We start from the raw sequence: 22,929 nt of genomic DNA, 5'->3' as shown, positions 1-22,929 counted from the left end.
CGTGTTTGAGAACCCTGAGAGGTAACCGTTGCTTATGTCAACTTATTCCATCCTGACAGCACTCAGCCGTGAGCAGGGCTTTCCAGAAGTAACTGACTTGCACACGTACACATATGAACCGTCAGCAATTATTTTAACAAAGTGTGTGAGGATCGCAGTAGCTGTAAGGGCTCTGCCTTCAAGTGGCAGCTGAGCTGAGAGCAACAGGTTTTAGATGTGGGTCTGGCAGGGCAACACTGAGTCTTCCGGGTGAGTATCTGTGAGCTTCCGGGTGCCGCCGCCACAAGACATCTCTCCCTGAAACGGACCAACATGTTTGAGGAAGTCGTTCAAACTGCAGGGAAACACAGGACATACTGCTGTTCCATCCCAAACCAATGGATGCACCTATTCATAATGGACCAGTTAAATACCGACTTGTTAGTCTTCTTGGAGCACCTGCTCTGGATGCAGGAGTCCCCGCCAGGAGCACAGAACCGAGAGCGAGAAGATGGGGCACCCCCAGACTGGGAACAAGGTCTGGCTGCCACTCCGGCTCCATTCAAAGGAAGATCAACCGAACCTGGGACTGCAAGTTCCCACTGCTTTGTTGCTGCAGCTCATGCTGCTGAGGCCACACTGTATAAACCTGGCAGAATTGTGTTAAATAGGATGAAACGTGAAGTTACAACGTAAAGTGAATAAAAGCAGACTATGAAATTGTATATTGTATCTCTCGATGATATAAAAGTAAGGGACAGGGAGGGCCAGATACCTCTGAAGGCTCAGAATAAAAACTGAAGGTTTGTTGCTGTTTTGTTTTGCAGTTTAAGGAAGCGGAGTCTGTACTTCAGTAATTCCTGTTAAGTCTTGTTTCCGTTTGAGTCGGTCACAAGCCCTGTCTTACTGGCGTCTCCACAGTGATTCCCGTGCAACGCACACATGCAGGTGCTTGGTTCTGAGGGACCCACACAGCTCCCCTGTATTCGCTCCTCCACGCATTCCTTGAGGTGTCATTGGACCTAATCCCCCACAGGGCACAGCAGGCATCCACAAACCAAGAGGCAAAGGCGCAACCCACCGCCGCGCTTCGGAGGGTCTCCTCTTGGTAAAGGGACGCCCCTCGGCCAGCTTGCCTTCAGCGCTCTTCACACCAGGAGCTGCTGCACACACTTCCCATGTCAGCTCCTTCCCATGCTTTCCTGGAGCCTAGCTTACAGCTCACAGGCTCACTTTTCCTCTCTGGGAAGACTTCTCAGGCCCCAGATGCTCCTCAAAATGAAAAACATCTCTCTCCTTCCAGATAGTTCATCTCCACCTCTTACCCCTCTTTTGGGGACCTGTATCACTTTCCCTTTATAGAAAAGCTGATTATCAGTAATGTGTCTATTTATATTTTAATACAACTGGCAGGCTCCCTTCAGATGTGACGCACCTTCGTGCCTTCCAAAGCTCTAAATATCCCCAAACCCTATTCAGCTTAGGCACATAAAGCCCTTTTCGGAAGCCCAAGAAGGTAATTCCCCAAACAACATTAGTAAGGTCACACACAAACAAAATGTAAATTTTTATGCTAAGGACTGAATGTTCACTATTCTGGGGAAAATTATGTTTTATTCAAAAGTGATTTTCAAAGAGGGCAAAAAATTCCGTTTATAGCAACATAAGCTTATGATCAATTTACTGCTACGGTCGTGTATATTTATTTAATAAAAGTATCTGTACACATGTGCCCGATATTAACTACATGAATAATGTTTTAAATAACTTAGAAAAATAGTCTCCCTCACACAGTCAAACCAACCTCTACCGACAAACCTCTTTACATAGTTTATTTTCTCAAAACTGTGCCCCGCAAATTCCTACTAACATCTTAGCTGAACAGAGGTGGTTTATTTTGTAGTTGTTATTTTAAGGGAACTTCAATAATCTGGAGGCCATGCTCTATAAGAATTTTTAACGAAATCATTCTACTAACACTATCCATGAAATTATAGTCATACAACTGATTTTTTATTGGGGTAAAACATACACAACGTTGACCATTCATTTATTTTATTAATTTATTTTGAAAATGAAGTGCACAGCTCAGCAGCATGAAGTACATTCACAACCAGAACCATCTCCCGACCTTCTCATCTTCCTAAACTGAAGCCTCACTCCCATTAAGGAACTTCCCAGCCCCCACCAGCCCCCTAGCTACCATCACCCTTCTGATTCCATGAATTTAACTACTCTAAGTACCTGGTACATTTGTCCTTTGCAGCTGCCATATTCCATGTCACGCAGTCTTTGAGCCCATCGTGTTTTATTATGTGTCTCCGTGCATCTGCCGATGGACACTTGAGTTACTGTCACCTTTTGGTTTTGTGAACAATGCTGCTATGAACACTGGTGTTGCTATTATCTGCTCAAGCCCCTGATTTCAGTTCTTTTGAAACGGAAGGGAAACTGTTGGATCAAGCAGTAATTTATGTTCAATTTCTAAAGGAGCCGCCATACTGTTTTCTGCAGTGGCAGCACACCGGGGTTCAATTTCTTCATTTTTGCCAACATTTACTTTCTGCTTTCTGACAACGGCCACCCCAATGGCTGTGGAGTGCGGTCTCACTGTGGTTTTAACATGCAGCGCCCTAACGAGCAGTGACGTGGGGCATCTTTTCAGGTGCTCCCTGGCCATCTGCAAACCTTCTCTGGAGAAATGTCTATTCAAGTCCTCTCCCATTTTTTAAACTTATGTTTTGTTTGTTTGTTTTAGCATAGTGTGGATACTAACCTCTTCTCAGATATAGAATTCGTCAATATTTTCTCCCATCTTGTATGTTTCTTTTTCAGTCTCGATAATGTCCTTTGGTGCACAGAGTTATTTTGATGAAATCCAATTTATGTTTTTATTTTTGTTCCATGGTGTTTTTGGTATCATGTAAAAAAATCATTGCCAAATTCTGTGTTATGCAGCTTTCCCCATGTTTTATTCTAAGAGTTTTATAGTTTTTGTTCTTTAAGTCTCCGAACCATTGTGAGTTAATTTTTTATTTTTTTTTATTTTATTTATTTATTTTTTTAATTTTTTTTTCAACTTTTTTTATTTATTTTTGGGACAGAGAGAGACAAAGCATGAACGGGGGAGGGGCAGAGAGAGGAGGAGACACAGAATCGGAAACAGGCTCCAGGCTCCGAGCCATCAGCCCAGAGCCTGACGCGGGGCTCGAACTCACGGACCGCGAGATCGTGACCTGGCTGAAGTCGGACGCTTAACCGACTGCGCCACCCAGGCGCCCCGTGAGTTAATTTTTTAATAGACGGTGTAAAAGGTCCAACTTTGTCCTTTTGCTTGTGGGTGGTCTAGTTTTCCCAGCACCATTTGTCGAAGAGACCGTCCTTTCCCCGTGTCATATCTTAACATCCTCGATGAACCTGCTTCACCGTGCACACGAGGGTTTGTTTCTGGGCTCTCTGTTCTACTCCATTCTCCACATCTGTCTTTACGTTAGCACTGCACTCCTTTGATTACTGTAGCCTTGTGGTTTTATAATCAGGAAGTGCTAAGACCTATAACTGAGATTTACAAGCCACAGGTCAAACTTGTTCAATAAAAAAATGGAAAGAATCATAGTCCACCACAGAAGGCTGGGCCTCTGGTAATCTTCTAAAAAATTCCTCATGATGGGCCCCTGTCTTTATAATATCTTAAGTAAATCACAGCTTCTGTTCTTGTTGGTTTATGGTGCTCAGCACTGATATTTTTACTGAATTCACTTGGGAGTTCTTTGGGCACAGGTAGGATAACCCAGTGTTGGGGTCTCAGATACAAAGCAGCAAATGGAAAAAAAGATGCTACATTTGAAGGCAAGAAAATGTGGTTCTAACCCTGCCTCACATCTAAATTGGGGTACAAAGCTTGGACAAGGGTATCAAGTTCTTAGAGTATAACATTGCAAAGGAATACTAACATCTCTCCTCTGTAACTTCAGATTGCAGGAAGAATAAAAATTTGCTTATCGGTTAAACATAGTAGCCTCTATCCAGAAATTTAACACCAGCAAAGGAATGGCACCAGCAGCGTGCTATAAAGATTTCAGTACACTGATGGATGTAAACAAACTTTTACATATAATTTGTCCTGCCAACCCAGGTAGATGACACACGAATGTTTCAAAGTAGCAGACGACAGGACAAAGGCTGGGAATGTGACTCTGGGGTCTGCCAGAAACAGCTGCGAGTGCTGAGCCACTTATGAGTTATGTGCCTTCATCTGATGTGACACTCTCAAGTCTGCACGTCCTCATGGATGAAACAGAAGTACTACAGTCGAACTCACGGGGTTGTTGTAAAGGCTAAATGACATATTGTGCGACTGACCCCGATTCATAGTTAATGTTAAGAAAGCCTGACTTAGCAGCATTAGCATTAGGAGACACTGAACTCTAAGAACTTCAAACAGCAGGTGTCTCTGTCGCATACGATGGAGTGTTTGCAGACGTGCACTTACCCTGTCTCCTGGTCGTACCATAGGTTCCTGCTTTGTACCTAATTTATGCAGAATGTTGTAAGCGACCTTCATACTTCTTGTCCACAGTTTGCCTATTAATACAAGTGATAAAGACACAAGTAAGTGGACACATGCATTTTCAGTTATGTCTCAACATGCACATAACTAGAGACAGTACTCATTCCTTTTAAGCCTTCAAGTAACCCTGAGTCCATGGAATCCTGAAGGAAAATAAAAGCCAGAAACTCTGACTCATAAGCTCTGAGAGGCCTAAACACTGGAACAAGGTACTGATACACACTGTAAGTGTGCAAAGCAGCTACAGCAAAGCCACAGAATAGCTATCATCACAGAAGATGGGAAGATTTCTGGGGAGTAAAGGAGAGCAGGGACAAGGGCAATAGTGTGTCACTGCCGATTCACATTATGCAAAATGACACACTTCCACTGTTATCAGGGCCTTGCTCATGAAATGAATGAAATGAATGCAAAAGGTACTTAGGACACACTTTGCAAGGCCTGATCCCTCTTCCCTCCCCAAGTCCTGAGTTTCTCAGCATCACATCTTGCTTGTCTTGGGGATTCAGGATGTTTTGAGAGTAATGTTTGAACTTAAAGATGGTGGTAAGTATTCAGAGCTAAAGTTCTGAACTCCAGAAAAATGACCACAAAGGAGGATTAAAAATAGGATTGAAACACACACACACACACACACACACACACACACACACACACACACACACACACCCACCCCCACCCACCCCAGAAAGGACAGCCAGCTTGGAAGAACCTCCAGGGTTCCCACGCCTGCCTCCATTCTAGCACCAGACGCTCCTGCACAGGAGGACAGGGCGGGGGACAAAGTGACTCTGACACCTAATATGAGCTCTTAGACACCTAAAGAGCTTCATGATATCAGCTTCCACATGCTTTCAGAAGCAGGCGAGGTGTTAGAAGTTACATTAACATGATCGTAACAACAGTTAGGAGCAACTTTAACTTTCCCGTAAATACAATCACTGTTTTCAGCTTCTTCCTATTTTAAATGTAAAAGTTAAGAGGTTTTATGTTTATAACACTTGTTTTACCTCACACTGGATTTTGCAGCAACCGAAATTAGGGTTATTGTTTATCTTCCACAGGATTTATCAACTTATCTCCTTAGCGATAAGGGGACAAAAGGAATGTTTTTGTTATCTTAATGTCTCTAACTCCTAGGGTATTACTGGTTTACAGTATGTGCTCAACACATGGTCTTCATTTCACTGATGTCATAGGCAACCTAAGAAGGACAAAATGACAGTACGCTCTTTGGCCATACTTCTTGAGCACTTAGGCTAATTATCAGACACGAAGGTCTTGTCTGTCCTCCACCCTCTTCTCTAGATGTGCCTCAACACTGCAGTCCTCAAGAGTGGCTACCTTACAAGCATTTGGTCTTTTGTTAGGTGGCTATATTTTTTCCACCTAATTCCATTTAATTGTGATTAGGGAATCACAATTAAATAAACAATTACAATCAATTTGTTGTAACTGAAAAACCCAATGGCTTTGTGAACAAACCTGTTACAGTCAGATGATTAGCAATGTTACATTTTGTTACACTTTCAACGTCATTCTCTGTTTGGATATTATCATATATTCATACAGAAGCCAGTCTACAGTCGGGAGCTTGAAAAGAGCAACATACTTTTGGTAAAATACCACTTGCTGTTTTTCAAGGAGAAAAGCTTTGCTGATTTAAGTTGCAAGAGACACAATGGTTCTTTACTGATTTACAGAGGAGAATGAAAAACTTTCCAAACAAGAGAAGTTACTGGGAAAGGGATCAATCAGAATGGAAGGGCAGACCATGCATTTTCCCAGAAGCAAATGCAAAACCAGACGTGTGAGAAATGTTAAAGAGACTTTTTCATGCTGAAAAGAAATGGCACTAATAAGTAACAAGAAAATAAATAAAAGTATAAATCCCACTAGGAAAGGTAAATCTAGAATAAAGGTAGTGGACTATATAAAGCCAGTATAAAAGGAAAAGGACAAAAGTAGTAAATAGGGACACGCAAGATATCAAGATGCAAAATGTGACATGAAGAACATGAAATGTGGGTGGGAGAGTAAAAATGCACGGGTTTAGAATGTGTGCAAACATAAGTTGTTATCCACTTATGGTTATAAATATAAGTTGTTGTATGTGAGCCTCATGGTAACCACCAAGCAAACACCTCTAGCAGATACACAAATATAAAGGGATAGCAATGTAAGCCTCACACTAAAGAAAGTCATGAAACCACAAAGGAAGAGAAAAGGAACAGAGAGGCCCTACAAAAACAACCGGATAACAATTACCAAAATGGCAATAAGTACCTCTTATCAATAGTTACTTTAAATGTAGAAGGACTAAATTCTCTCATTAAAAGACACAGAGTGAGTTAATGGGGGAAAAAACACACACACAAAAGAACAAGAACTGATCTGCTGCCTACAAGAGGCTCCGTTCAGATGTAAGGATGCACACAGACGAAAGTGAGGGGTTGCAGAAAGATACTCCACAGAAGTGGGGACGTAAAGGAAGATGAGTAGCTGTAGTTCTATCAGACAAAACACACTTTAAACCAAAGACTGTAATAAGAGACAAAGAAGGGGAGATACTTAATGATGAAGGGATCAGTCCACTGAGAAGACATAACATTTGTAAACATTTATGTACCCAATATGGAGGCACCTAAATCTATGAAGCAAATATTCATAGCCCTAAAGGGAGAAATTAACAGCAATATGATAATAGGAACTTTAATACCCCACTCACATCAACGGATAAATCATCTGGACAGAAAACCAGTAAGGAAATAGTGGCCTTGAACAACACATTAGAACATATGGACTTAATTTTTATCAAACACTCCATCCATAAGCACTCCATCCATAAGCACACATTCTTCTCAAGTGCACATGGAACATTCTCCAAATCATACGTGAGGCCACAAAACAAATGTCTATAAATTCAAGACTGAAAACATAGCAAGCATCTTTTCTGATCCATAATGGTATGAAGTGAGAAGTCAATTATAAGAAGACACCTGGAAAATCCACAAGTATGTGGAGATTAAACAACATGCTACTGAACAACCAGTGTGACAACAAAAAATTCAAAGAAGAAATTAAAAAAATACCTTGAGACACGTAAAAACGGAAATACAACATACCAAAACTTATGATTTGTAGCAAAAGCGGTTCTGAGACGGAAGTCCATAGCAATACAGGTGTACCTCAATGAACAAGATAAATCTCAACTAAACAGCCTAGTCTTACACCTCAAGGAACCAGGAGAAGAACAAATGAAGCCCAAGCTAGCAGAAAGAAGGAAGTAACCAAGATCAGAGCAGAAATTGTTAAAATAGGGACTAAAAAGGCAATAGAGAAGATCAACAAAACCAAGAACTGGTTCTTAGAAAAGGTAAACAAAACTGACAACCCTTGGATAGACTCACCAAAAGAAAACGAGAGTGGACCCTTATTTAAAATCTCAGATAAAATAAAAAATGAAAGTTATAACCAACACCACAGAAATACAAAGGATCACAAGAGACCACCAGGAACAACGATATGCCAACAAACTGGAAAAAATGAATAAATCCTAGAAACACACGATCTTGCAACAATGAATCATGAGGAAACAAAATCTGAATAGAATGATTACTAGTAAGGAGATTTAATCAGAAACTTAAAAACCTCCCTACAAACAGAAGCCTTTCCTTGTGAATTCTATCAAGCATTCAAAGAAGATTTAATACTTATCCTTCCTAAACTCTTCCAAAATAATTAGAGGAGGGGAATGATTCCAAACTCATTTTATGAAGCCAGTGTTACCCTGATACCAAAACCAGACAAGGACACACAAAAGAAATAAGAGGCCCTTACTCCTCATAAACATAGATGCAAAATTCCTCAACAAAATATTAGCAAACTGAATTCAACAATACAGTAAAAGGATCATACACTGTGATCGGTGGGATTTATTCCAGGGATATGTGGATGGCTCAACATTGTCAAATCGATCAACATGATACACCACATTAACAAAATGAAGAATAAAAATAATTTCTCCATACATGCAGAAAAAAGCATTTGACAAAATTCAACAACTCTCAACAAAGGGAATACAGAGGGACCATACCTCAACATAATAAAAGCCATACATTCAAAACCCATAGCTAGTATTGTGTGCCGAGAAAAGAATCAAGACCAGGATGTCCAGTCTCACCACTTTTATTCAATGGTTTTGGAAGTGCTAGCCAGAGTATTTGGGCAAGAAGAAGACTTAAAAGGTATCCATATTGGAAAGGAAGAAGTAAAACCATCTGTATTTGAGGATGATAGGATTTTGTATACAGAAAAACTCTAAAGATGCCACCAAAACCAAAGAAATAAACAAACAAAAAACCCCGTTAGAACTAATCCAAGAATTGAGTAAAGTTGCAGAGTGCAAACTGATACACAAAATTCAACTGCATTTCTAGAAACTAACAATGAATTCTCATAGAAATTAAGAAAACATTTAGAGTTGCATCAAAAAGAGTAAGTACCATGAAAAATTTCAACCAAGGGGCTAAAAGACCTAAACTCTGAAAATTATAAGACACTGATGAAAGAAACTGAGGAAGACACAAACAAATGAAAGACATTCGAAATAATATTGTTAAAATGTCTATACTACCCAAACCAATCTACAGATTTAATGCAATCCCTACCAAAATATCTATGGCATCTTTCATGGAGGTAGAACAAAGAATCCTAACATTTGTATGGAAACACGAAAGGCCCCAAACAGCCAAAGGAATCTTGAGTACGAAGAACAAAGCTGGGGGCAACTGGCTCCCTGATTTTAAACTGTATTACAAAGCTACAGTAATTAAAACAGTGTGGCACTGGCATAAAACAGACACAATGGATCAGAGAGCCCATAAATAAACTCATGCATATATGTCAATTAGTTTACAGCAAAGGAGTCTAGAATACACAATAGGGAAGAGGCAGTCTCTTCAATCAGTAGTGAGAAAACTGGACAGTCACATGCAGCAGAATGGCACTGAACCACACCTAAAAATTAACTCAAAATGAATGAAAAAAATCAAACCTAAGACTTGAAACCATAAAACTCCTAGAAGAAAATAGGTGCTAAGATCCTTGACATGGATCTTGGGGATGATTTTTTGGATCCGACACCAAAAGCAAAAATAAACAAGTGGGACCATATCACACTAAAAAGCTTTTGAGCAGGACGGGAAACCATCCACACAATGAAAAAGCAAATTACAGAACAGAAGATATTTGCAAACCATTTATCCAATAAGGAGTTAACATCTAAGTACATAAAGGACTCAACTCAATGGAAAAAAATAATGGATTCAAAAATGAGCACAGGAACTGAACAGACATTTCTCCAAAGACACACAGATGGCCAAAAGACAATGACAGGTACTCAACATCACTCATCACCAGGGAGATTAAACCAAAATCACTGAGCTACCACCTCATACCTGTCAGAATGACTAGCATCAAAAAGACAGGAGATGATAAGTGTTGGCGAAGATGTGGAGAAAGGGGAACCTCTTACACTGTTGGTGGGAGGGCAAACTGGGCAGCCACTCTGGAAAAACCAGCATGGGGGTTAAAACTGGTCATCAACGGATGAGCGGATGAAGAAAAGGTGGTATATGTACACAGGACATTATTCAGCCATAACAAGGCATGAAATCTTGCCATTTACAACAACATGCATGGACTTGGAGGCATCATGCTACGTGAAACAGGTGAGACAGAGAGAGACAAATACTTTGTGATCTCACTCACTTGCAGAATCTAAAACCCAAGCTCATACATATACAGAGAACAGACTGGTGGGGGAGGGGGGGAGAGGGAGGCATAAATGGGTGAAGGGGGTCAAAGGTACAAACATCCAGTTATAAAATAAGTCATGAGATGTATAAAATGGTGACCATGGCCAATACCAGTTAATAATAATTCCGTACTATGTATATGGAAGGTGGGGGACACGAAGTCTCAACCGATTTTGCCAAGTTAAACTGGTATTTTAACTGAGAAAATAGATATTAAGACTCTAAGATAGCCTGTGCATATAGAAAAAAGAAAGAGATGCGGACATGATGCATGCACTGTCTTACTACAGATTAATTTTAATTTCAATTGGATTTCTGTGAGGAGTACGAAACCATAAGAAGAGTGTAGGTCTGAGGAAGCGGGTAGGTGGGTGAGGAAGGGGTTTCAGAGCTCATGCTCAGCACAGCGGCTAGGTCACCTGCGAACAGCAGTGGAGGCTGAGAAACACATCGCCAATAATGCAAAGCATAAACCATGTAGAAAGGTTTCCCAACGCTTTTCTAGCTCAAGCACCTGAATATTTCAAAATATCTGGAGCAAAAGCCAAGTCATAAATCACAAAAGGAAGGAAGAAAAGAAAAAGAGGAAGAGGGAGGGAGAGAGGAGAGGGAGTTTGCCTGGTAATAAAAGCGCACTGCAGCAAAGTAGAATAAATTTGCAGGTATCGTGCTGCGAACAGGAGGAAGCGAAGATTCATGATAGAAGGAAATTAGTTGCTTAGCATGATTTATTTTTATTAACTGAACATTGTAAGATGGTGTTTTATTTGTATTGGTAAATGGAGAACAGTGGATTGTTCTACAGGGTTGTTAACCTTCACTCCCTGTATTTTCCATCAAAGATCCCAAGTTTCTCAGCTACCCTCCGGCTTTGCAGGAAGTTAAATGAGAGCCGAAAGTGAACTACAAGACTGTAAACAGTCTAGTCTGCCAATGAGACTGAGTTCCTTGGTATGAGAACAATTCTTATTCAGTGAACTCTTCTCTGTATTCTGAGCAACACCCAGCCATTACAGGTTCGTCTATCTCAGTGTTTCTACCTACAAAGCACTTTTCTACAGTTTTTCTGGTATTGGCCAACACTTCCCTTTTACATCCTGATGAACTATCACCGTGTTTTTGGAAATGCATTGCTTACATTCCTTTAACAGGTCAAAACCAAGAGTGACCCACAGCATATGCCTCATACAGATGAGTAAATGCAAGAAAACATAGATGACTGAAGAGCAGGGGCTGTGATGCTGGGGTGTAGACACACTTCCCTTAGATAGTCAAATTCCCTCAGATAACTTTCGGCGTCCATCTTACACCGCAGCTCGCAGTAACATGCACGAAGGCAAAGTCAGCACTTCTCTGCTCTTTGTTCCCTCAGGAGAAGGGCTGCCCTTCGGACCGCAGTCCTCAGCCTGGAGAACTGTGTCTCCTTCTCTGATGCCCTGCCCCACGCTGGGCAGGTACACAGTTAGCGCCTCGTGCATCTCAGCACACGCTTGTAGGCAGCCAGGTGGGCGCTTCGCTGCGTGTGCACACGGTGGGTCCTGGGAGTCCCCGTACGTGGCAGATGATCTCTGGAAGAAGCTAAGGAGTGGCAGTTCCAGCCACACCACCAGCTTCAGGGCTGGGTCTGGCCAGGGATGGGGTCACTAAGGAAAGTCTTCCGCTTACTTGACTAAAACCTATTTCCAAAGAGCATAATGAAAAAATCCAGCTAAGCCTCACCATGGGTGAAATGCTCTTTATCCACTTAGAAATACCCAACATTGCCAGAAAATGGCAAAGCTGGGAGACATATGCTCCTAAACCCCAAACCCATTTCTGTCCGTGAGACGCACAGGTAATGCTGGAGTCTACAGCGGGTACCCCCTGAGGCCCCACATCCCAAAAGGCTGGACTCTGTGTCACTTACCGTAACATGGGCCAATGTAGAAACGAGCCCCCTCCCTACTCCACGTAAGAGCACTGCTGCCAGGGACACAAAACTTCGATCTAGACACAGGTCACCTAATCTCACACGTGCAGACAGAGGAGGGACAGCTCTGGTCTTCCTGTTATTCAGCTGGTCTCTCTGCAAAGCTGCAGCAGGTGCTGTGACAGTAACCCAACCACCTGCTTTCTCCTTGGCCCCTTACCCAGGGAACAAAGAGAACGAAATCTTTCTGGTACAGAAAACTACTTCCAAAAGTTCACAGATTTCATTAATTGTACTTAATGAAGAACTAAAGAAAACCCTGTTTCTCTTGCTTTCTTGAGTAATCACTTTGGAAATGGTTTTTGTTTTTTCTGAAGGATACACATACAAGAGTTTAGATACATATTCTTTAATTACCCATCCTTCCTGAAGGCACGACTTTCAAGAACATCACATGCATGTTCCAAGAGGTAAAATCCACTGTCTTATTAGGGTTATGACTGATTTTTTTTGTACCTATTTCTGGATTTTACTCCAGAAACGCTTAATAAGTACGAACTTTTCACACTCAAATTAAGTACTTTCCCTAAAATATTTCCTTTCTAAGTCCATTTTGTTTCTGTACTGGATTTACAAACGTAAGTGAAGCACCCCAAAAGTGGCTGCTGTATGCAGGCAGAGTCAGGAAGGTGAAGCGGCATACGGAATTACCGTAAGTGAGGATGTACAGGGGCTTCCCGTTCGTGTCCATCGTGGTCAAGCACGGGGCCTTTGGGGAGATGGTCCCCCACCGCTGCAATGCAGCTTCTAGCGATGGCGGCCAGTTCGTCACCACTCCCAGCTGCTCCCCACGTACCGCCAACATCTGCGCTCCCTCTGGCTTTGGCTGGTTCGGATCCGGTTGCTGAACTAAATACATTGGAAGTTTTTAAAAAAAATACATGCATATTAGCACAATCACTGTTCTCTTCCTTTTAAAGAAGGTAGAAGACTTACACATGTTTATTGGTGGACTGAAAACACGTACACGTGCTTTTCTAGAATCACAGCCAGGACCTATATGCTAGCTTCACGGACGTAACGGAAGCACTTAATTCTTACACTTTCTAAGGCAATGTTGGGATGGTGAATATAGGGAGACCTGAGTGCATCTGTAAACTGACAGATGAACTGTGTATTTTAACATGCCTGGACTCTGGGATTGCAACAGCTGTTCAAAAAATCAACTCCTGATGTACATACACTAGTAATTCTGGACTCCAGAGCTCAAATTTTGTTAAATTATATTTTGCTCTTAAATACGGGGATGTAAATTTGAATTTGCAACAATTACTATCAATAACCAAGCCAAGCACATTTTCTTGAGTAAAACAAAAAATGGCCTATAATGCAATACAATCTTCCCAACTCTTTAGTTTAGGTTAGCAACTGTTAGGCTTCTCACTTTTAGAAGAGGATTCTCTCCCTCACAGTCTGCGATTGACAATCTCCCCCTGCTGGCCAGAGAATCAGCAGTGTCTTACTTGTGGTACAAAGAACAAGAAAATAAGGAATCTGGGTTTGACGTAGTCCTGAATTTGCACAGAGGGGCAGGAAATGAGCTCAGCCGCATGCACACTCTGCCTTCCTCTTAATGCGCTTACGTAGAGAGCACGTGTCACCTTGAGTCACAGTTTTGTATGCTTCCCCGTGTTTCTGCTACGTGGTGGAGGCCGGGCTCACGGCCGTGACTGCACCCTGGGAGGGCCACAAACATGCAGCCTGGGTGTCTATCCTGCCTTGCCCGCACTTAGCCTGTCTTTAAAGGCGGCTTTGGGAACAGTGCCTACAGTCTCTAGAGAAGATTCTTGTCTTGCAGGGGTGCCAAGATTGTTACTCTTAACAGCCCAGTCATGACAGTCCCTGGGATCACGCAGACAGAGTAAGTGGGGGGCGGAGGCCCCTCTCACCTTCCAGCAATTCTTCAAAGTCATCAACAAAGAATTCCCGTAACGGCGGCCGCTTCGGTCGTTTGAGTGTATTGACGAGCTGTTGAATTTTCGCTGACACCCGGCTACTTACTGGCACCCCTGGAAAACAGAACCACCGACAGAAGAAGGACCAGTCAGTACCTCACCAGCTGAACAAGCAGCCACAGGAAAAATGGTCGTGACACCAGTGCCAGGGCCCCATATTGAGGGTCCCGCAATTGCCACCCAGGACACCCCACCCTGCAAGAGCTTGCCCCTGAGTGGATGTCAGGGTGCAGTGGCCCCACCAGCACCACAGGGTCTGCAGAGACCCCTGGAACAATGCTGCAGATGTCCTGCTGGGGTTGGGGGAGGGGCACCAGACCCTGGGCTGCACCTAATCACACCTCCCATTCCTGAAACAGGATCTGCTCCCCTGTCCTTCTCCAATGGAGTTCTGAAAGCTGTCTCTGGAGACCACCAGCACTGCCCTCTCTGGGGCCAGAGTGGCCTGCCCAATGTGCCAGGCACATCCTGACATGAGGGCGGGGCACTCAGGCTCCACGGGCTCCGTGGCAGGCCTGTACTCTGACTATCCAGTGGCCCCCGTCTGTGCCTCAGTTTCTGCTCACCTGAGTGCATGTTCAGCCAGTGCTTCCTGAGCACAGCAATTTAAATGCTCTTAATTTTTTGCATAACCCAAACACCAGGATACAGCACATACTCACATGTACAGAGAAAAATAAACTCCGTATCATAACAACGTATTTCTTATCTACAACAACGAGCAACATCATTTTGGAAACTGAATAAATGATTGCCAAAAAGGCAGAAAGATTTTTAAATGCCCCAAATTAACACATACAAGGAGCATCAGGGTGCTGACATCCTCAAGCCGGACAAGAGTGTCCTTGTAGCACATTCTACTCCGCAGAGAGGTCCTGCAAGGGAACCAGGCTGGAAGGGGCTTTCCTGAAACCCTGGCAGAGCTGTCCTCTTCCTCCTCCTCCTCCTCCTCCTCCTCCTCCTCCCCCTCCCCCACTGATGGTCATGTATCATAAAGACCGATCTCAGCGTCTGGAACAAATATGACAGATCTCAAGGAAGCTTTTTATCAAATAAAAAGCATTTTCACAGATAGCCTCAAAATATATTGGGCACTTGCAGAATTGAGACATTAAATATTTTATAGTTTGGGAAACATACAAAGACATAGCACCCAGAACTCTCAATATCTAAACACAGTATTTCTCCACTAAGTGCCCCACTGAGTAGGTTCGGGTGAACGGAAGGTCGTCTCCCACTGCCACTGGTGCTCCGGCTCGGCCACGACACGCAAGAGTCCTCCTGAGGACCCCGCCCTGAGCCTGTGATGGGGTAGGGCTGGGAGGGTTCCAGAATCTGTTTTCTGACAAGGTCCTGGGTGACTCTGATACAGGGGTCATTGCACACAGAGAAACACAGGACACAGAGGACTCATGTGGTGTCAGCGGGACAACATGAATTTACCTAGGGGAACAGACAAAGGCAGACTTCACAGACAACAAAGCTATTAAATGGTGACAAGAATAACAGTAACAACCGACTGGATACAGGATGATTTTTAACAGGGACACAAAGCAACACTGGCACTGCGAGCACCCCAGGGAAACCAGGGCGGCTCACCGACCCCAGGGGCGTGGGACTGGAACGAGGACAGGGCATGCCACCCGACAGACAGGTCAGGGCCTTCCTCACCAGCCCCAAACCACACAGTGCCACAGGACACACACCCAGAGGGATGGACGGCACACCAAGGCCACACTGGCTGCCTTCACGAAAATCACATCTTATATCACCACTGGGTCTACCACACTCTCGCGGCCTGGGAAGGGCTGAGCACATGGAAAGCAGAATAGAGCATGGGGTTGACGCCCAAGTCTGCTTCTCCAGACCGGGTCACAGAAACGGCCACCATACTCAGAATGTACTGACACAGAAGGACGAGGAATGAGGGAGAGCCCCCACTACTGTACTTGATCACTGCTGACATTTTTTTTTCCGATATGGAGGAAAAAACCCTCTTTCTTCAGAAGTCTAAAGCATCACACCAGCCCATACATGTCAATCATTGGTTTACATTTAACTTCATGTTATCCTTCTCCTAACTGCTCGTGGTCTTAACATGTCCGTGCTAATTTCTTAACTGCCGAACCAACATTTGTTACTGATTAGCAAACATGTCAGACTCATAAAATTTCTGTTTTCTTCTCGTGACTGAGTTCCCCCCACACTGATATTTTTTCCTACAAGGAAACACTCTTGGACAACTTGGAGATCATTTGCATTTCTTGTCCCCGTGCCACCTTCCATGGGAGCCACATAAAGAAGGTGATCAACCAGGTTCCGTGAGTCACTTTGTATCTACAAGAAACACATCCAATCCTGCGCACAGAAGGGCAACTTAGTAGAAATGAGGATTTATAAAGAAGGAAAAATGATTGTCAGAAGACCTACCATCGCCAGTCTCCATGAGCTCCGCGTTGCCATACTTTGGTGCCGTCCGTGATGTTGTTGAGCCTTGTGGCCTTTCTACTTGTATCGAGTGTTCTGAGGTGTAAGTGGTTACATCAGGAGGTGCAGAGTGATTTTCTATAAAGAAGCAAATTACAAGTTTTCGGATCATCACAATGGAGTTATTCTGAAGGGTAAGTGAGCAAGGGGGTTTCAAAAACTGCCACGTCCCAAGAAAGGGCCAAGAATCTGAATCCAAGTGCACCACAAAAGCGTCAGGACAAAGATTATCTTTAAGGCAATTTATACTTCTCAAGATGGAACCACATTGATACGATAATATTACAGCTGGAGCCGCATCAATGCAGCACTTTAAAGTGACGTTTTCAAACAGCCAGTGGAAAGAGAAATATTTTAAGTTATGGGTTTGTTCGTAAAGGGTAACTTCCTTGTCTGTCCTAACAGAGACAGTGAGGAGCTCAAGTTCTACAGGTAGAGCGCCTGGGGCTTGTATCCCACTTCCTCCAGGCCCCAGGGGGCGTGTCGGTGCCCTCCTCCACTAAATGGGAATGACACGGCCAGTCCCCTGCAGGGTACAGTGAATGGATTAAACACACGTAAAGCTCTTAAGATACTTTATGATAGAGGGTAAGCATTCAAGAAATATTAGCTGTTCTATTTGTTTTAGCACTCATGATACTGAATAATCATTCCAAAGTGTGTTTATAACCAGCGTGTATCAGCGCAGTATCACCCACGAGACTGGCCCCAGTCCGTCCCCACCGCGACAGTCACCACGAAGGGAAGCACTCACTGGTTAAGTGGGGGAAGCACAGTTTTTGTATTTGCTAAATAAGGCATTAAGAAAAGTGTGTCAATGAGCCCATCAATGACATTTTGCATATCCTCAGTTCTAACCACGGGCATTATACCATTAACTCTGATTTGGTTATCCTTATTAGGCAGCAGCTTGACCGGGTTTCTGTGGCTCCACATGATTAGAAGCACATGCTCTGTAGCCGGCCTGTCTCCTCTGGATGTTGCCCCACTTCAGCACCACATACGAGGACTGTTTAAGCACTGAAACCACCAACCAAAAGCACAAGAAAGACGACAAACAAGGTGCCAAACAGATCGTGTAAAGAACACCTTCTATAGTCCAAGGTGATAAAAGAGGTACCCTGTTGGCCCTCAGCTGGGAACACGCATGCCGGGGACTCAAATTTTAGCCGTTCTGCACATGTCCTCAGAGAACCGATTTACAGTTACAAATAGTTTGCCCAAGTAGGCGTGTCTGCAACTATGCACGCACGGAGACTGTGGAGTGACCGTGTTCGGAAGTGATCTCCCATCACGAGGGGACGCCACGACCGAGGAAGATTAACGCGCACCCCTAGGCAAGCTTCATGGGGGCAACCCCCCCGGCGGCCAACACATCCCGATGTGCCTGGGTGGTCCCAGGCATGCCGACCCTGCAGGCACACGGACACACCCACGGCCCTGGTTGCTGGGCTGCCGGCGTCACAGGGTTTGGTCGTCTGCTCGTCGCTGATCCCCTAGGACCAGTTACTAACCAACCTATGCTTTAGGGTCCTTCTCCGTAAAATGGGGATGGTGATGATAACACCTACCTTAAGCGGTAAACACACAGAGGCACCCAAGCACTGCCACCATTAGGTGCACAGCACAGACGTTCGCCAAAGGGAGCCCGTGAACGCACCTGCAAGGGCAGCACAGGCAGGAGCAGAGCCCCAGATGGCAGCGGTCGTGCAGTCTGAACCCGGAATCTCCGCACGGCAGACAAGGGGAGAGAGCGCCAAGCACAGCCCGCAGCAGACAGCTGGGTTCTCCACGTCTCACCTCCCTTTTCCAGGAGTGTTCGCCCCAGCATGGGCTGGAATGTGTCCCCGCTAAGTCCCATGTGCAAGTCCTCACCCCGAGGGCCTCAGGATGCCAGCGCACACTGAGACGGGTCACCAGTATCCTCCTGAGGTAGTCGGAACAGACACACACAGAAGGACGACCACAAGAGGACACGGAGAGAGGGCGGCGTCTGCGCGTCCGGCAGAGAGGCCTCGGGAGGAACCAGCCCTGCCCACACCCGGATCCTGGACTCCCCGCCTCCAGCAGGCAGGGCAATGAACTCTGTCGGTTAAGCTCCAAGTCCAGGGTGCTTGTCACGGCAGCCAGAGCGGCCTCACACCCCCCCCAAAGGACAATTTCCTGGATCTTAGCTCAGAAAAGGAACGCCTCTGACAAAGGCGAGTAGGCAGCTCTGTCCGGTCACCGAGCGACGTGTGGCAGGGGGACTCGTGTCGCCTCTTCAATGTCTGACACACTGTTTCCACCCTCCTTTTCAGCCCTACCCACGCTTCGACCAAAGAGACTTGCCTTGGCAGTAAAAACGCTGACTCTGTGGCTAAGCGGTACGCTCGCTAGGCTCTCCTATCTTGAGTGAAGGCACAACAAGCAGCAGAGCGAAATGACAAAGATCCAAACCAGCCACCTAGCGCGGAAGCGGAGAGGCGCTCACCACGCTGGGGCCTCACTCACGTTCGCGTGAACCTACATCACCAGGCAGCCACGTCGCGGGCTCACGTCCGGGTGTGCCTACGTCGCCAGGCAGCCACGTCACCGGCTCACGTCCACGTGTGCCTATGTCACCGGGCAGCCACATCGCCGGCTCACGTCCGCATGAACCTATGTCGCCAGGCAGCCACATCGCCGGCTCACGTCCGCGTGTGTCTACGTCACCAGGCAGCCACGTCGAGGGGTCACGTCCACGTGAGCCTACGTCACCAGGCAGCCACGTCGCGGGCTCACGTCCGCACGTGCCTACATCATCAGGCAGCCACGTCGAGGGGTCACGTCCACGTGAGCCTACGTCACCAGGCAGCCACGTCGCGGGCTCACGTCCGCACGTGCCTACGTCATCAGGCAGCCACGTCGCCAGGCAGCCATGTCGAGGGGTCACGTCCACGTGAGCCTACGTCACCGGGCAGCCACGTCGCGGTCTCACGTCCGCGTGTGCCTACATCGCCAGGCAGCCACGTCACCGGCTCACGTCCATGTGTGCCTACGTCACCGGGCAGCCACATCGCCGGCTCACGTCTGCATGAACCTACGTCGCCGGGCAGCCACATCGCCGACTCACATCAGCATGAACCTACATCGCCAGGCAGCCACGTCGCGGGCTCACATCCGGGTGTGCCTACGTCACCGGGCAGCCACATCGCCAGCTCACGTCTGCGCGAACCTACGTCACCAGGCAGTCACGTCGCCGGCTCACGTCCGCATGAGCCCACGTCGCCAGGCAGCCACATCGCCGGCTCACGTCCGCGTGTCTACGTCACCAGGCAGCCACGTCACCGGCTCACGTCCGCGCGAACCTACGTGACCAGGCAGCCACGTCGCCGGCTCACGTCCGCGTGAGCCTACGTCGCCAGGCAGCCACGTCGCCGGCTCACGTCCGCGTGTCTACATCACTAGGCAGCCACGTCGCAGGCTCACGTCCGGGTGTGCCTACGTCACCAGGCAGCCACGTCGCCGGCTCATGTCCGCGCGAAACTACGTCACCAGGCAGCCACGTCGCCAGCTCACGTCCACGCGAACCTACGTCGCCAGCTCACGTCCACGCGAACCTACGTCACCAGGCAGCCATGTCACGGGCTCATATCTGCGTGTACCTACGTCACCAGGCAGCCATGTCGCCGGCTCACGGCCGCGCGAACCTACGTCACCAGGCAGCCATGTTGCGGGCTCACATCTGCGTGTACCTACGTCACCAGGCAGCCACGTCACCGGCTCACGTCCGCGTGTGCCCACGTCACCGGGCAGCCACATCGCCGGCTCACGTCCGCGCGAGCCTACGTCGCCAGGCAGCCACGTCGCGGGCTCACGTCCACGTGTGCCTACGTCGCCAGGCAGCCACGTCGCCGGCTCACGTCCACGTGTGCCTACGTCACCGGGCAGCCATGTCGCTGGCTCACGTCCGTGCGAACCTACGTCACCGGGCAGCCACGTCGCGGGCTCACGTCCGCATGTGCCTACGTCATCAGGCAGCCACGTCGCCAGGCAGCCATGTCGAGGGGTCACGTCCATGTGAGCCTACGTCACCGGGCAACCACGTCGCGGGCTCACGTCCGCGTGCGCCTACGTCACCGGGCAGCCACGTCGCCGGCTCACATCCGCGTGTGTCTACGTCACCAGGCAGCCACGTCGCAAGCTCACGTCTGCGTCACCAGGCAGCCATGTCGCGGGCTCACATCCGCATGAACCTACGTCGCCAAACAGCCACATCGCGGGGTCACGTCCGGGTGTGCCTACGTCACCAGGCAGCCACGTCGCCGGCTCACGTCCGCGCGAACCTACGTCACCAGGCAGCCATGTCACGGGCTCATATCTGTGTGTACCTACGTCACCAGGCAGCCACGTCGCGGGGTCACGTCCGGGTGTGCCTACGTCACCAGGCAGCCATGTTGCGGGCTCACATCTGCGTGTACCTACGTCATCAGGCAGCCACGTCGCCGGCTCACGTCCGGGTGTGCCTACGTCACCGGGCGGCCACATCACTGGGAGTGGCCACTCAGGGCTGCGCAGCGAGGCGTGAACGCTGCAGGGTCTCCACTCAGAAACAGAGAAATAACAATTCTAATGCATCTGGTGACTAATAAGTAGGAGCGGTGACAGTTGGGTGACTCCAAAATGCCTTCCAAACTTACTTCTGCATCATCTCCCCTCCCTCTCAACCTGCTCACAAATCGCACATGTGGCCATGGTGGGGTCACTGCCCCCGCAGCTGGCATCCCTGCGCTGCCGTGACACGGGGCTCCAGGGACTTAACTAGGCTGCCTCGAAGCCTGTGTGTGACAGGTGCTGGAAGCACGGCTCAAGGACTGTAAGGCTCATCGGCTCCTGGGGTGAGGCCACAGATGTCCACCTGCAGTAGGAGAACTTTGAGATCATCAGACCAGGTCTCCATCTTCTGTGCAAGTGAGTTCACTGTTTATTAATTTCCCCTGTACTCTTAAAATAAAGAAAAAATGGTGGCCATCCTCCAGTCACCTGTCAAGGGTTACCTCTGCTGTGAACCCCACCCAGAGCTGCCCCCACAGGTGGGTTCCGTATCATCTATGCCATAGGACTTTTGTCCCCAGCAGCAGATGGTTGCTTCAGAATCTGTAATGCATGATAGCATGGGAGGGGAGTGGTTGGGAGAGGGGTGAGAGGAAGGAGAGAGACAGAGAGAAAGAGGAGGGGGAGGGAAGGAGAGAGGAGGGGTGAGGAGACGGGGGGAGGGGGTTGGGACAGGGGGGAGAGAGGGGTGAGAGGAAGGAGAGAGAGAGAGAGGAGGGGGAGGGAAGGAGAGGAGAGGGGGAGGGAAGGAGAGGAGAGGGGGAGGGAAGGAGAGGAGAGGGGGAGGGAAGGAGAGGAGAGGGGGAGGGAAGGAGAGGAGAGGGGGAGGAAGGGAGAGAGGAGGAGGGCGGGAGGGAGGGAGAGAGGAGGAGGGCGGGAGGGAGGGAGAGAGGAGGAGGGAGGGAGAGAGGAGGAGGGTGGGAGGGAGGGAGAGAGGAGGAGGGTGGGAGGGAGGGAGAGAGGAGGAGGGTGGGAGGGAGGGAGAGAGGAGGAGGGTGGGAGGGAGGGAGAGAGGAGGAGGGTGGGAGGGAGGGAGAGAGGAGGAGGGTGGGAGGGAGGGAGAGAGGAGGAGGGTGGGAGGGAGGGAGAGAGGAGGGAGGGGGTTGGGACGGGGAGGAGAGGAAGAAGGGAGAGAGAGGAGGTGTGGGAGGGAGGGGGTTGGGATGGGAGAGAGGAAGGAGGGAGAGAGAAGTGGGGGAGGGAGAGAGGAGGGGGTTGGGAGGGAGGGAGATGGAGGGAGGGGGTTGGGACAGGGGGAGAGGAAGGAGGAGGAGAGAGAGAAAGAGGAGGAGGAGGGAAGGAGAGAGGAGGGGGGTGGGAGGGAGGGACACAGGGAGGGGGTTGGGACAGGGGGAGAGGAAGGAGGGAGAGAGGAAGAGGAGGGGGAGGAAGGGAAGGTGAGAGGAGGAAGGGGGTTGGGAGAGGAGTGAGAGGAAGGAAGGAGAGAGAAAGACGAGTGGGAGGGAGGAGGAGGGAGGGTGGGAGGGAGGAGGAGGGAGGGAGGGAGGGAGAGGAGGGGGACATGGAGGGAGGCTGGTCTTCCGGCTGAACCTGGAAACTCCCTGCCTCCTGGCC

General features: G+C 47.6%; 1 protein-coding gene across 8 annotated transcripts in view; it reads right to left on the bottom strand.

Annotated features, from left to right (window-relative positions):
* The window catches only part of DIP2C (DIP2 acetate--CoA ligase C (putative)), a 415,544-nt gene that overhangs the window by 126,173 nt on the left and 266,442 nt on the right, over window positions 1-22,929 (bottom strand). For 7 of the 8 annotated variants that reach the window (XM_086715073.1, XM_086715079.1, XM_086715076.1 and 4 more), the window contains 4 exons: window positions 16,723-16,857; window positions 14,227-14,346; window positions 12,989-13,186; window positions 4,472-4,563 (listed from right to left, as the gene is read on the bottom strand). In XM_086715073.1, the coding sequence (XP_086571199.1) occupies window positions 4,472-4,563; window positions 12,989-13,186; window positions 14,227-14,346; window positions 16,723-16,857 (545 nt within the window). Of the gene's footprint in view, window positions 1-4,471; window positions 4,564-12,988; window positions 13,187-14,226; window positions 14,347-16,722; window positions 16,858-19,110; window positions 19,287-22,929 lie in introns of those variants that run through there. The other variant, XM_086715078.1, reaches the window with a different exon arrangement.

This window comes from Puma concolor, chromosome B4 (genome assembly GCF_028749965.1).
Source record: "Puma concolor isolate L17-30 chromosome B4, mPumCon1.1.hap2, whole genome shotgun sequence".
Lineage (NCBI taxonomy): Eukaryota > Metazoa > Chordata > Mammalia > Carnivora > Felidae > Puma > Puma concolor.
Note: the sequence above shows the minus strand (reverse complement) of the source record. Positions and strands in the feature narration are given on the sequence as shown.